At 30.4% G+C, this 15671-nt stretch overlaps 1 protein-coding gene across 2 annotated transcripts; it reads left to right on the top strand.

The window, feature by feature from the left end:
* Nucleotides 1-1553: 1553 nt before the first annotated feature.
* LOC129950066 (serine proteinase stubble) lies at nt 1554-10774 on the top strand. 2 transcript variants are annotated; one of them, XM_056061855.1, is made up of 7 exons: nt 1554-1628; nt 2091-2659; nt 6746-7005; nt 7090-7463; nt 7752-7897; nt 7971-8078; nt 10267-10774. In XM_056061855.1, exons 2-7 carry the CDS (start codon nt 2590-2592, stop codon nt 10428-10430), a joined length of 1122 nt encoding a protein of 373 aa, XP_055917830.1. In that variant the 5' UTR covers nt 1554-1628; nt 2091-2589; the 3' UTR covers nt 10431-10774. The 2 variants fall into 2 exon arrangements, with proteins under 2 accessions (XP_055917830.1, XP_055917829.1); XM_056061854.1 differs by having other exon boundaries at nt 1556-1628; nt 2086-2659.
* The last annotated feature ends 4897 nt before the right edge of the window (nt 10775-15671 follow it).

Here is a 15671-nt window from a genome sequence, read left to right as displayed (position 1 = left end):
AAATCATCATCATCAGTCTTACAACACTTCTTTTTCTATATACCCCCTTCACACTCACTCAATGGAATCTGTTTAATTGATACCGTTGCCGATAGTAAGTTGAAGTTGGAGTTGGAGGCTGGAAGCACAGAAAACTTCTTTGAGATGCGTGCCTATACAAAAAAGTGCAATCATAGAATTTAGCTTTTATTACAGAATTTATGAAGAAATGTTACAGCTGCCTTCAGTCGCGTGGCAATTACAGGCTCACTATTGGTCAGTCTATGGATGTATTGGGCTAGTTATTTAGTACGTCTTTGACGACATCTCAACACCTATCTATACTCCAACAGCCTCATTACGTATTAGCTACTTCAACAATGTTCTCGTCGTCATATATAGTAGTTAAGTTACAAGTAAGTGATAAAGTTGGTACATCTTTCAGGGGGGCATTTGTACACGGTATGGCCTGTGCTTAAATTTGAAATTTTTAAAAATATTTTAAACTTTTTACTGAAAAAAAAGGTAATCTTTGGAAAAAAGGTTTAACAAACATTGAAGTCTCACTCGCATGTTTAAAACTGTCTGGTAATGACTTATTAAATATCCTTTATACAAAACCAACATACCTCCTAGTGGTAAATAAATGCAACAAGTCGTTTATGTCCGTTCTTAATGTAAGTCTTTGAAATATCTTGGCCCAAAAAAGATATCATACAATTTTCTAAAAGATTAATCATAATCAAAATTCTTATTTCTCTTTAGGTTTTAAAGTTATTTATCATTAAAAAAATAGGCCTCTTTTCAAAACGTATTCATACCTATTATTCTGTACTAAAATGCTTTACTGTTTAAAAGAATCAGACCAGATTGCGTGAAGATTTGAGAGATTTGGTAAAATATAATAATCTCAAATAAAACGTTGCTTCATGAAATTTAAGGTGATAAGCGTTTATCGTATATCGATCAAACCATAGTGATCGTCCAAAAAGTGGAAGAAGGGGGTAGCTTAAAAATTGCTTTTGTAATAAAGACTTATTTATATTATTGCACTTTTAACAACAACACTTTCTGTGTTCAATAATTCTATGTTCATTAATGGCTCTCAACATAACTAACCAGCTCTAAAGTCATGAAACCATAACAAAGATCTTCAGTATTATTTTATTATTAACTAATCTGTTTTTCCATGATTTATTAAAAGCTGAAACAAGTGTTCTTGTTCATTTGTATTTTTTGTATTTGAACATTTTATGTACTTCTTTAGTAACAAAAATAAATCAAGCCTGACGCACAAAGCTATGAACCGAACAAATCGGTTACACGAATAACTAGAGGCTTAAAAATTATTTTTTCCGTGTTCCTTACCATTCATAGGGCTCCACTACAAACATTTGTTATAATAAGCTTTAAGACCCTCTTATCCCAATATCACCTCGTTGACTATTTCTCAGACTCTCTACCTGTAAGATCCTACCCTGTTTCGCTGCACATATGCTGAAGGCTAAATCCAAATCTGCTTTTGTTGAGCCCGTTGTTGACTTTGGGAAAATATATTTTCTACCAGTTTCATTCTGCCATCCAAACCGATCACATCATAATCTTTTTCAAGCCAATTCACGAGTAACGAGCTTGAGCGCGAAATACGAGTAAAGTAGTATTAAACGCGAACCATCGACGACGACGAACAGAAATCAGAAATCAGAGGCTTTGCACTGATGCTGATGAGAACAAGAAGAAACTTTTCCACTTCTAAACCGCCATCACCATCAACATCACCGCATCGTATCTAAAAAACCACCAACCGCCATCAACTCTCATCATCATCATCAACTTCACCATCACCATCATCATCACCACCCATCTCTAGTGGCATTTGACAACATAAAACGTGTACATTCGACTCCGCCATGGCTTAGTGGAAAGTAGATTGCTTCTTCAAGCGGAAAACTGTTAAGCTATTGAATTTTTGAAAAATTAGACTTTACTTCGAGAGCGAAATTATCGTTATTCATATTCAGACTCTATACAAATTTCGATCTTTTTGTATTGAGTTTCGAGCTATACGTGAAGTTTGATTTGTCTAAATAGTGTTATTAATGTCAGAATAGATGATGAAGCACAACAGTAACACAACTTTAACTCGAGCATCACCATCAACAGCACCAGCAGCAGCATCACCATCACCATCACCAGCAGTAGTAGCAACAGCAACCTAATTTGTTATAAGGAAGAGTGAAATAATAAAAAAACGAAATAAAAAAAGATTAATTCGCCGCAGACCTAGTGCCCTAGAAATGTGAGCCATTCTGATGTTGATGGCAGCGAGCGTGCGTTCCGATAACGATTCTTGTTGAATTATTTTTTTAATATTATTTTTGTGAAATTTGTATATTTTTGAGAGGTCTAATTGGGCGATAGAGAATCGAGAAAAAAAAGAGATTTATGTGAAAAGTGTGTGTTTAGATTTTGTTTTCCTTAAAACGAATTCGAATTCTCTTCTTTTGATGTAAAGTGTTAGATATTTTATTTCATCTCGAAATATAGAATGTACCACGGAGGCGATTAGACAAACATGAACCATGCTGTCATGGAAATTTCATCAATCAAATGTTACTTTTCTGTTCCTTTGGAAAATTTTGTTGCTCATTGCACCTGCAACATCACTCAGCTGACGGAGGTTTGTAATGGTTTTACTTTTTTTTTCATATACCTATATTTTTTTTTTGAAGTGATGGTGAATTGTTATTTTATTGTTTGGAATTGTGTTTTGAATGGAAAGTTGTTTTTAGTCGAGAAAGCATTTCAAATTAAGTTTAAACGTTTTAATTTTAATTTCAAGGTATAGTTTCAGTTCAATGTTCGTAAATTATTGTAGATCAGTGTATCTTATTTTGTTTAAGCACATTTGTTCAAGAAAATCAACCATAATCGATAGTATTTCAATGATTTGTGGATGAGTCAGTCAGCTTAGCGAATTATTGTTTTAATACAACAAACATGTACTTGTAGAAAATGTGATAAAATAATTTGTATGTTGCAAAATATAATCTAAATTCGATACAAATAAAACCTTTAAACGGAAATTTTATGGAAAGTAATGCTATAAAATATTAAAGTGTGTTCTAAGTAAGGACATTAAAACATAAAGGAAAGTTAATAAACATGTTGCTTTGCTAGAAAAAAATAATAAGTAAAGGATTTAACTTTCTATATTTAAACAATAATTTTCATGTTTCTTATGAAAATACCCTAAGTCAAAACTTGTAAAATTTGAAAAATCTACTAAATGAAAGCAAGAATTGATAAAAGTAATGGATATTTTAGTTTATTTTTATTTATTACATAACATGGATAACGCAAAAACAAAAAATCCCAAGCAATATTGCATATTTAAAAAAAATACTTTAATTTAATCGAGCAAAAGTGTAGGTACCTGATGTTTTGTTATTAAACGGTTATCACAATGTCACAAAATCAGCCATTAGTGCTTTGTTTCTTGTGTCATATTTCGTATTTATAACGTGCAAATATTTTAAGCAAAATGACGAAAAAAGAGTTAACAGTGGAAGAAAAAAAATATAATTATAAACCATCACCAGGTAAATCTTATAAAGAAATTGGTGAAATTGTGAACAGGCTGAAATCAACAATAAAGAAGGTAATAAATTATTTTAAAAATGAAAGAGGGTAAAAAATAAGCAAAGATCAGGATGACCTCGCAAGTTAAATGAGAGGAATGAGAGGGAAATAAAAAGAATCATTCAAAAAGACCCATTAAAAGTGCTCCTAAAATAGCCACCGAGATTGCGAATAGCTTAAACAAAACAGTTTCTTAGTGGACCGTTAGAAGATCGCTCTATAGATCTGAACTTAAGAATTGCATTGCCCGTAAAAAACATTTTTTCAGTGATGTTAATAAAAAAAAAAGATTAACATTTGCCAATTAATACAAAAACAAAACCACCGACTTTTGGGATAACGTCACATTCTCACATGATTCTAAATTCAACATCTTTGGCTCTGATGGTAAACACAATGCTTGGTGAAAGAAGGGAAAAGCTCTTAATCCCGAAAACACAGTTAAAACTGTGATGCATGGTGGTTGTCGAGTAATATTATGGGGTTGTATATCATCCGCCGGTCTTGAGAATTTTGTAATAATTGAGGAAGTAATGAATAAGATTGTTTATCTAAACATTCAAAAATAGAACACCGCTTTAACATTGAAGATGTGGATAGCGTATAATACTCCCCACATGCTTGTTACACCACCACAAAGTCCTGACTTGAATCCCATTGAAGACTTATGGGATCACCTTGAAAAACGCATTCGGAACCATGATCTACGAAACAAAAGTCAATGGAAAGAAATTACTATTGATGAATGGCAACAGATATCTCCAGATGTTACTAAAAAGCTAGTATACTCAATGTCAAATCGTTTGAGAGAAGTTTTGAGATTAAAAGGATTTTATTTAAAGGTACCTACACTTTTGCTCTGTGAAATTACGGCGTATTTTTTTGTTAAAAATTATTCTTGTAATGAATTACTTTTTTTTCTGTTTTTGTCTCTTATTATATTCTGTTTATGAAAAATAAATTAAAACTAAAATATTGACACACATTTTTGTTTATTTTATTACAGTCGGAAAAAAAATATCATTTAAATAAACTTAAGCACAAATTTGAACCTCCTCTTTAAAGAGGCATAAATATTTTTGTTGGTTCAGCGGCAGCACAGAAATAAATTTGACGCAGTACGAAATAAGTATCTTTTTCTTAATTGTCCGTGATTATAGTAAAATAAATAAAATCTTAACTTAAACAATATTTTGGAATTAATATGATAGGCCAACCTAGAGGCCGAAAAACAATCATGTTAAAAATCTGTTTTTCAGGAATACTATACAATATTTTTTTTATTTCAAAAATGCCTGCTGTGCATTGTTTTTGCGATTGCATCTTATATTTAAAGGTCCACGACTAGGTTAAACACTCTTGTACTCTTTTTTAATCAGACAGGTCCAATGATTTTTAGTAGGAAACTTTTGAGGTAATTTTTAATTTTCTGATCCATTTCCGAGGGTTTTTATGATTTTCGGCACACTTTATCTTGCTTAATTACAACAAATTGTTGATTTTTTTAATTTTACGAAGAAAGCCTTTCTAAAACAGTTAAAGAGACACAAAATTGGGTATCAGTTCTTGTTTTTAAATAAATCAAAAATATAACGAATTTGTTGCAATTTGGAACAGTTAAGTGACAGTTAAAGGAAGAATACCAAAAATTATAAAAACTGTTATAAGCTGATTTTATTAGATTCAGATTCAAATTGTCTAACAAACTCAACTTCGATCAAATTCCAGTTATAACACTTAGTACGTAGAACTTGGCGCTCTCAATTACCAAAGAGAATGAATTTCGTAAAACATTTTGAAAATGTTCAAGCAAATCGATTGAAAATTGGAATGGGAAACATGTTTCTTTAGTGTGGACACAACTTAAGATACTATTGAAAAGAAAAGACGATTATTCAAAATTTTAATATAGGCTTAATTCCTTAAGACAATAACTATTTGTTTTTAAAATTAAGGTTACTATGAACACTCTTCTAGTTCTTTTCCATTGTTAGAATCTTTTCTTGATACAATCTTCAAAGCCAAAAATCCATAAAATAAGAACTCAAAACCCCTTTTTTGATTTGTTAAATATTCTAATTCTTGATTAATTTCTAAAATTATTAAGAAATAGAAAAGCTCGTCTTCCTTTTAGAAATTTAAATTTTTGTTAGGCTTTTGTAAATTCTTCTAAACTGTTTTTCAAAAAACCTCAAGACTTGAAAAATGTTTTCAAGAAGATGAAGTCTTGTCGTATACCACTTTGTCCACTCTACGGGAGCTCCCCTCTTTATGATCTGAAAATATAATGTTACAGCTAATTTCTCTTAGCAATTTGCAAAAAATAAATATTGAATCCAAAAAAAGTTCAAACGTCACACCACTAAATATCTCAAAAAATTCAGGATTCATTTAAAAGAAAAAAAATCTCTTAAAACTCCTTTAATCCCCATATACCCGATACATTGAAAATGAAGATTTTGCGATGCAAAAGCACTTTTCGATTCCCGTCCTTGAATCGAATTTATATCAAAACGTATTCAAGTTTAGTCTAAGATTTTTCTTAATAATTTCAGCCACTGATTTTTTTTACTTGTATTTAGTATCGTTAGTTTATAAATAGCTTTATTCACAGTGCTTCAGACGTTCCTCAGGGTGGATATTTAGGTCCACTGCTTTTTGTCTCTTATATTTTGTACATTCCAAATAAATAACTGAAAATATTTACTTAACGATCAGAGCAGATAAGCGTTGAATTTTAGTTTCTTTAAAAATAATTGCCTACAGTTTTCCATCTTCAGTATCCGTAGCATGATGGTTATTGCGTTGCCAACTAAAGTCTTTTTCACGGGTACTGCCTCTGGCGAGGAATTGACAAATCCTTCAAGAGTAATTCTTGTCAAGAAAAGTGCTTTCTCAAATTAGCCGTTCGGATTCGGTATATAAACTGTAGGTCCGTTTTATCTCTGACATTATTACTCGCACACAGGAATGGTTGAGTCACTAAGCCCTGGTTCTTCATGGTATGTTGCGCCACCTAATTTATTTTATCTATTTAGTTTTCCACCTTTGTGTATGTTATTCAGAGTTTTTATTTTAAGTTAGCAAATATTTAAATTTAAAGTTTAATTTATATCCCTCCAAGGCATTCTCAACAGTATTCTTGGAGTACCATCTGAGTGTTTCCATCAAAATGGTGTTTGGCCTTGTAAGCTATCATTTTCCTGTTGGATTCAAGGTGGCAAGCATGCCAAGGGATGTGGCAACAATAAATGGCTGTTTTCATGTTGTGTTTCCGAAAATGAGATAACTCCAGCAAATTTCGGATTCAATCTCATGAAAATGAATGACTTATCAAAGAGAGTAATGCTTAAACGCAGAGATGACAACGAGTTGTTTCCAATGGTAAGAATTATACTCGTTATGACAACACAACTTTCCACTTACTAATTCTAAACTAAAACAAAATAAAAATTTATATTATTTTAGGTTGAATGTGGTTTACCTAGAACTTTCCAAAATACCCTTCAAAAGCGTATCATTGGCGGACGACCATCGAGGTTCGCTGAGTACCCTTGGCAAGCTCACATACGCATCGCTGAATTCCAATGCGGCGGAGTATTAGTTTCAACAAATATGATTGCCACTGCTGCACATTGTATACAACAAGCCCGTTTGCAAGACATATCGGTTTTCTTGGGTGAATTGGACACTCAAAATTCGGGGACGATATTAGAACCAATGCCAGTGGAGAAGCATAGAGTTATACAAAAGATCATACATCCGAGATTTAAGTTCCGAATGACACAGCCAGATCGGTATGATTTGGCACTGTTGAAACTTGCCAAGCCAACTGGTTTCAGGTGCGTGTAGATTTTTAAAGAGAATCCTTTGAGAGCCCTCTGTGAAATGAAAAAATTATATCTTGTGTCAAATTGAAAATTGCATAAAATGACATAATTAAAAAAAGAATTCAGTATGTGATGAATAACTTTCTGCCAATTCTTCAAGTGTTTCATAAAGCTGTTAATTTAATTAAAAAATGTTCACTAATTTAATGTTTTTTTCTTTAATGAGCGTTTTTTAGTTCAGTTAGAAACATTTTTTTATATGAATGAAATAATATTGACTTCATTTCTATAAAATTCTAGTGACCATATTTTGCCCATTTGCCTTCCCATTGCACCGATAAATTTAACAGGAAGGAAAGGAATCATTGCTGGATGGGGGAAAACCGAAGCTAATATGGGATATTCTGGAACTAATATTCTTCAAGTTGCATCAGTACCTATCATTGGTAAATTTTTGTTTTCCTAAAATTAAATTCCCTTTTTTTCGTTATAAACTTAAAAACTGTTTCTTGATTTAAGATCCACTTGATTGTGTTCGATGGCATGAAATAAAAAAAATCAGTGTTGAGCTATTTGGTGAAATGTTCTGTGCAGGGCACTCTGATGGCCATCAAGATGCATGTTTAGGTAAGTTTGGACAAACATATATTCAGTTAATTAAACAACTTAAAAATGTCCTGGATCGATTTTTGTTGATTTCTTATTTCTTGGACACGTTGTCGCTTTGAACAGTTAACATGCTTATAAACAATGCTCCGATTATATTATCAATAGAAACGTCACTATTAAAATGGCACACGTACTTTAATATTTACATATTATTCATTCTTAAATAAACGTTCCTTAACCTTTTTTGTGATTCACATCAGAATGTCTCTAGAGCCAGCTAATTTGAAATAACGTTGTCTTATTTTGGAACCTACATTTTTATTTCGTTACCGTTATATGTGTAGTTTAATTTGTTTGAAAATGTATTTTATTAGAAAGATTTTACGAACATTTTATTTTTTGATTATAAAATTTCTTAAAAAATCGTTTAACGTAATATTAAGTAAATTATTTATAATTATAATTTCTTGCTTTAGCAATTGTGCCTGCATTAAGGTATTAAAGTATTCAAACACTTTTAATGGTTAAGTTCGATAAATACAAATAGGATTAAACAAACATTCCGTTATATATTGGTTTTGTATGTCCCATGTTGATATACCTGTGTAATATTGAGCTTGGTAAAGAATTCCATATTCGTCTAGTGCGACTAAAGAGACAATATCCGTGTTTTGTTAGAAAATCTAACCATAGTATATTAAGATTTTGAACGAATAACAAAAAAAATATCCGTAGTATGAATACTACAGATAAAAGTTAGAGTAGAATCTTACTGCGGATGGGTTTTTGACATTTATACGACTCTCGAATGGATTTCATGTGATTTTGTTTCCAAATGTTGGTACGATTGATATGCATTTGTATATGGATGGCGGTGTTCGTTGAGTAGTTGTGCATTTGCAATCACGTGTTCATTGCGGAAAAAATCAATATGTTACTGTTGATATTATTTAGTTTTGTTAATTGATTATTTTGCAAGAGAAAACAATAAAAATTAAGTTTTGGTATGTTTCCAATAAAGGTTTATCTCAGTTTATATTAAATAAATCTTTTTGGTGTTTCCACCGCACAATACGATTTAAAAATGATTAAGTTTGACAGCAATTTCTTGAAGAACTGAATAGCTAAGCACCATATAAGAATATGCTTCCTGCAAATAAATAGACCATAATGATACATTATCTGTAAAACCAACTCCTCCACAAATTTTGACTCGACTCCGATCCCCGACCAGAATCGAGTCGAATCAAGCTTATTTCAACTCGATTCAGGTATATATAAAATTGAGTCGAGCTGCAAGCTCGCTTCAACACCACATGTTAAAATAGTAGTCTACGAATAAACCCCCGTCTTGAAGTTTTTATTTTATGTCAAAGCGTTTATTAGTTTTTTTTTTGTTTAAGTTAATTTTAACCTTTGATTTTCTCAAAACTTTCTTCTATTTGTGTTTATTTTTATTATTATTCTGACAGATCTTCTTTCAGTTGTACTAATTTTTAAATACAAAAATCTGGCTACTGATGATGAGTTTTTTTGGGAATTGTCTACTATGCTATTTATAGAATGTCAAAAAAAACACGGGTAATATATGTACTTAGGAGTTCTTCTGAAATTGGGCTCAATTGTAAACTAATGAGCATTTGAATGGAATAATACAACTGGCTTTTTCGTTATATCAATCATTTACTAAAGATTGTGGTGCCTCTTGTTAACAAAATTTAAAAATTGTATGCACCAAGTTTCAAATGTCTTTTAAGCAATAGACTTAGTTTTTAAATTGAGAGCTATGTGTTGTTTATAGTACGTATTCCACTACTTGGCAAATATCTTAACGATTTCGTCTATAATATTTGTTTATTAAAAAATGTTTCTTTTTATTATAACATAACTGACTTAATAGACTTTCCTATTTGCTTTATTTACTTTATTTATGTTTGGTATAGTTTAGTAAAATTGATTAAATTTGATACATGTGTTGAGAACGCCTCGAACCTTAATTCCAATCATCATTTTTCAAATTTGTTTTCTAAATGTTTAAAAATCCTCCATTAAAATTGATTAAAATATTTTATTTTCGATACTTATATTTAATTTACCCTATACAAATTTCAATTAAAAATTTCAATTGCATACCTTACAGAAATTATTCAATTCAGACTTTCATACCGCTTTATCCATAAATTAACAATTCATTGCATATTTTCAGGTGATTCAGGTGGACCACTAATAATCAAAGATCGTGGTCGTTATACATTAGTTGGCATAACAAGTGCTGGATTCGGTTGTGGTGTTGATCATCAGCCTGGAATTTATCACAATATTCAAAAGACCAGCAAATGGATACAAGAAGTTATACTAAGAAATTCATAATGCTTAAATTATGATATAGTTAATTAAAATAAGAATTTTGTGAATAAAATATTATAAACAAATCATTGTATCGTGATATGAATAGAACTATGTATACTTTAAAAAACAAGATTCAAATATTTAATTTATTGCAAACTTTGTATTAAGTTGTTTAGATTTAAGGAAATAAGTTTAAGACTAATTTATTAATTTTCTGTCACTTTCTGCACATGGGTTTAATTATAAGACATCGAAAAACAGGGTTATTTCTTGGGGAAAAACTTAATATATAGTTTTTTTAAAAATATTTTTTTAAGTACAAAAAACTGCAATTACAATAAATTAAGACATGCATACATTAATAACCCAGTTGTTTGTATTTAATTGAGTTTGAAATTATCTCCAATTTTTAATTTCTATTTTTAATAACACCTCTTGTTTGAAACAACTATCACTTATTTATGCGAATTTTTCAAATCTAATTTACCTATTGCTCAAACTATTCAAAACCATCAATAAACTTCTGGTTTCTGGAAATAATAATGATAGATACTTAAAGCACTAAATGAACATTTGTTGAACAAAAATTGCAACAAACCGTACCAAGTACCAAGTACCATTTCATTGAATTAAATTTTTCTTTGCAGCATCTGCAACAAGAATACCATCAGCAATGACAATGTACTCCAACTTTGCTTGCCAATGCCGAAGACAACATCTACCACTTCCACCATCACTTTTAGTAAATGAAGATTTAGCAACAATAAAAAAGAAAAAGCTTTCACTTTCACTTTTATTTTTCGAAGCGAAGAGTAGTGGTAAACTTGAATTTCTGAAGACAAAAACACACAATTAAATATCAGATGATGATGACAAACAGTCCGCCTCTTGGAAGTGTAGGCTTTATAGAGGTAAGTTTTTGACAAACTCGATAATGCCATTACGTACAATATTCATTTTTCTTTTGTTGTATTTTTGTTAGTTTCCTTCTTCTTCTTTACTTTTTCACTTGTGGGGGAGGACTTCAAAAAAGTGTAATTAAACAAACACAACTTTTAACAGCGCACCTGCTGACTAATAGAGCAAACAAACTGACATTTAATGGAAACTTCACGTAGAAATATTGAGAAATAAACCTTATGTTGACTTTTGTTCGTAGTCTCTTGGTCACGTCAATCTTAAAGACGCACGCGTATCTAGTTGTTTTGCTTTTGGCTTCCGCGTAATCGCAGTGAACTATTGGAATTGTCATTTGAGCAGATTTTATGCAATCGATTATGTGTTTTTTTTTAGCCGGCTGACGATACACACGTTGGGATGGAATATATGGCTTTAAAGACACATCACATAATAAAATGTTATTGAATTTTAAGTATGTTTGCCAACAATAAAACGAACTATGATTCACTTTTTTGTATCTTTGATTCAATGCCAACTTAGAGTGATTTAAATGGGTCACTTCCTATTTAGTATGTGCGACATGAGTGACATTATAATAATATGGATGCAATAAGTGCGGTATTTAACGCACGTTGACATACTTGTTGTAAGTTTTTAGTAGGTGAAATATAAGCCATTGAGTAATTGGTTAACAAGGCTTAAAAAGAGATGATTAATTTTAATTGGAATTTTAATTTGGGGTTTTTGGTTATAATAAGTATTTTCAAAATGAATAATTTAATGTTACGAAAATGTTGGTGAGTAAATTAACTTCTGTATTGAATTAACATTGGCAGTGAAAGACAACGAAGGAAATTTGAAATTACAAACGAGAAGATGAACTGAATATTTACTGAAATAAAAAAAACAAGTTCGCTGCTCAGTTCTTTTGTTTCTTTTTCTCTTGCAAGAATTATTGATTTTAAACGTTTTATTTGCAGTTAAAAAGAAATAATAAGTAAGGACCACCTCTCTTCTATATGTTCACACTGAATCTGTAGCCTATTTAAGGTATAGAAAAAACTACAATAAAGATTTATTTGAAAATCAGGGGTCAAAATACATTATAAGAATTACCGATAACGTTATCGAGGAATGTAGCACAATTTTGTTGACATTTCCTGATCTCACTGATAGTGTACAATTTTATTTTAAAAAATATAAAAGATTTTGTATTTTAAATTTATTTGAATTGTATGTATTTCTTTTAGGTTAAATTAAAACAAAATTAAGGTAATTGCAACGGAGAAAGACTTCCTGTTGACTCATGTCCCTTGAAGTCTGTGCTCAACAATACTTGTTCAGTTAAATAGGAAGAAAAATAAGGTTTTAATTGATTGAATACCTTGCCTTTGGGTACTAAATATTGTCTCATAAAATTTTGTGTCCACGTCGTAAGTTATGGACTATGAAAAGAAGCCGAAACGTTTTTTCGTGATTTTCTCCTTTTTGATTCGTCCAATGGTATTAACGTAAATACAGCATTTGTCAAGCTAATTTGCTAATCTGTTTCTTTCAATTTTTTTATATGCTCAACCGTTTCAAAATAAAGATAGTACAAACAAAGTACCTTCTCTAAAATGGATACGATCACATCTAATGTATGTCCATTATCAAATATAATAATGGTATGATCATGATTAAGAACCAAATAGAGCCGATAACTTAATAGATTGGTGGAGCCAATTACCAAAATAAAATCACCAGCTTCAGATTAATTTCTTAAATAAGAATAAATGTGGTTTACGATGTAGTTTAGTATTTAAGAATTAACTTTTTAGCACTCAATCCGTTCATGGGGTTCTTAATATTGTGTTAACTATTTTTGTTTTTGAAAACAGAAATGGTTGATATGTTCATGCGATGCTATAATTTTCGTTGAAAGTTTTGATCTTTTAAAGACACAATGTTATCAACTCATACAGTTTCTTTTCTTAACACAACATTTAATTTGGGATGTAGGTTTTGCGTGTTGGGTTAAAAAAGTTGTCAGTTGAGTTATTCTTCAAAATTTTAAAATTACCATTAATATTTTTCATATCAAGAAATATAGTTAAATACATTTTTACAAATTACATAAATGAAATTAGTTTGAGAGATATAAAAAAACCAACATCAATTTTTACCAAATTTGTGTACTTTTTTTGTAGATTTTATTTTTTATGAAAAAAACGGACTGTTGGATTTTTAAAAAAAATAAAGAATACCGAAAACAATATTTTCTGTGAAATAAAAAAAGTTTGAAGACTATAGAGAATGGAGAAAAGCTATTTTAGTCGAAAGTATATTTTTACCAAGTTTTAGTATTGTTTTGTTTTTAGTTTATTATTTTTTGTAAAACAAACTATCAACTCGGTTTTCTCAACATGTTACTCAATTTTGACAGCAATATTTTAAAAATAATAAAATTAGTTTAAAGCCAATGTCTCAAGTTTCTAAAAGTTATTTGAGTTGAAAATACATTTTTACTACCTTTTATTATGTACTGTGTTCGATTTATCTTAAAATGTTACTGAATGTTGGAAACATTATTTCCTATAAGAAAAAATAAGGTGAAAACCATAATTTCTAATTTTTAAAAAGATATTTGAGTCGAAATTCAATTTTTCCCAACTTTTATTAATTTTTTTGTGTAGGTTTTTAATGTTTGTAAAAAAAAACTTTCAATTTGATTTTTCCCAAATTTTACCAGATGTTAAAAACGTTATTTTTCATTGCATAAAATTGTTTTGGAGATGAAATCATTTTTTATTCGTAAAATTTTTGAGGTGACACATTGCTTTTATTTAGAGTCTAGGGACCTTGGAACGTCGAGAAATGTCAACATTTTCAATTCGACAAATCGGACTCATAATAATAACTTCCTATTTTAAGTTAACAAGTGTTTAGTTTTGCAATCTTTTTGCCCTCTATCTCTGAAACGTTTGATCCTTTTAAAAAAAAGAAGATTACAAAAAAATACTTTAGCTCATTTTGTGCTTGACAGTTTTGGTGAAGGTGTTAACATCATTTGGCAGTTTCAAATAGTGAGAATGTACGTTGCACTAAAATTACTCACTCACTCAGTCACGGTTGCAGCAGTTCGGCCCTAGAATTAATATCGTGCAGGTGCCAATTTTGTCAGATAGAGTGATTTGTTAACAAAAAAAAAGAACTATATACATTAGATCATATAATTTGTTCTTATGATCTCTGAACTACATATTTGAAATATTAGATTTTGTAAAGAATGTGGTATCTATTCCCATAGTTTGTGATAATCTATCACATCAATGTGTTTGCTTTAAGGCTTTAGTCCACCGTAGAATTAACTTGTTTTTTTCTTTTTATTTTAAAGGTCCTCAAGGTTCTCAAAAAAGATGTATTTAAAGATAATGGGCAACAAAAACATTTAAGCACTTGGTTTTTTTTTAATTTAAGTAATATAATAGGTATTGGAACATTGTTTACTTTTAACTCAATATTCAAAATTTTAAGTTGGCTGGATTCATAACTTAGACAGTTTTGAACTGATTGCTTTTAAAATGATTAATATGTCTTGCTAAAAAATTCGTTTTTGAACAAAGATTTATTTATCTACATTTCTACACTAATATTATATTTGTATTTTTGTATGTAACGAAGAAACTCAAAAAGCACTGAACCGATTTTAATAATTCTTCTGACATTAGAACACTGTCACTGAGTAACATATGTTTAGTAATAGATTAGTATAGAAATGTTTAGAAATTCCGATTAGAACCAACCGAAGGTGCAAGAAAATTAGCCATAAAATGTCTTTCATCGCATACGCTGAGAAGAGTATTAATGATAAGACAGACAACTATTCTACAATATTATAGAATATTAGCGGCTGGTCCCGGCTTCGCTCGGGTGGACATAAATAGGTACAACTCTAATACCCTCCACACTGCTTCAGATGTACTTATGTACCGGCCGTTCAAAAATTGTTTGTCCCAGGGAAAAACTTTTATCATAGTTTGTATCGACTTAAGGAAAAAGTGCTTTTCCCACAGGCAATTTTATGTGGCACTTTGTCGAGTAGGATCTCCTGAAAATTAATAAGTTTTGTTGGTTGCCGCCTATAAATACCACAACCAACTTAGTGTACAGGGAGGCTTTAAGATAAGCATAACATTTTTTTTAATTAAGTGATTCATGATCGTTTTAATTAGCATGCAATTAGAAATTATAACTTAAATATCTGTACCTATTTATATCTACCCGTGCGAAGCCTTAACGGGCCGCTAGTATTGCATTTTTATGTTGTGCTCAACAATTTCTTTAATATTAGTTATAATTACTACTCAACCAAAAATTACA

The sequence above is a fragment of the Eupeodes corollae genome, chromosome 3, assembly GCF_945859685.1.
Source record: "Eupeodes corollae chromosome 3, idEupCoro1.1, whole genome shotgun sequence".
Taxonomy (NCBI): Eukaryota; Metazoa; Arthropoda; class Insecta; order Diptera; family Syrphidae; genus Eupeodes; species Eupeodes corollae.
The sequence above is the reverse complement of the archived record's forward strand: the minus strand, read 5'-3'. Positions and strand labels throughout refer to the sequence as shown.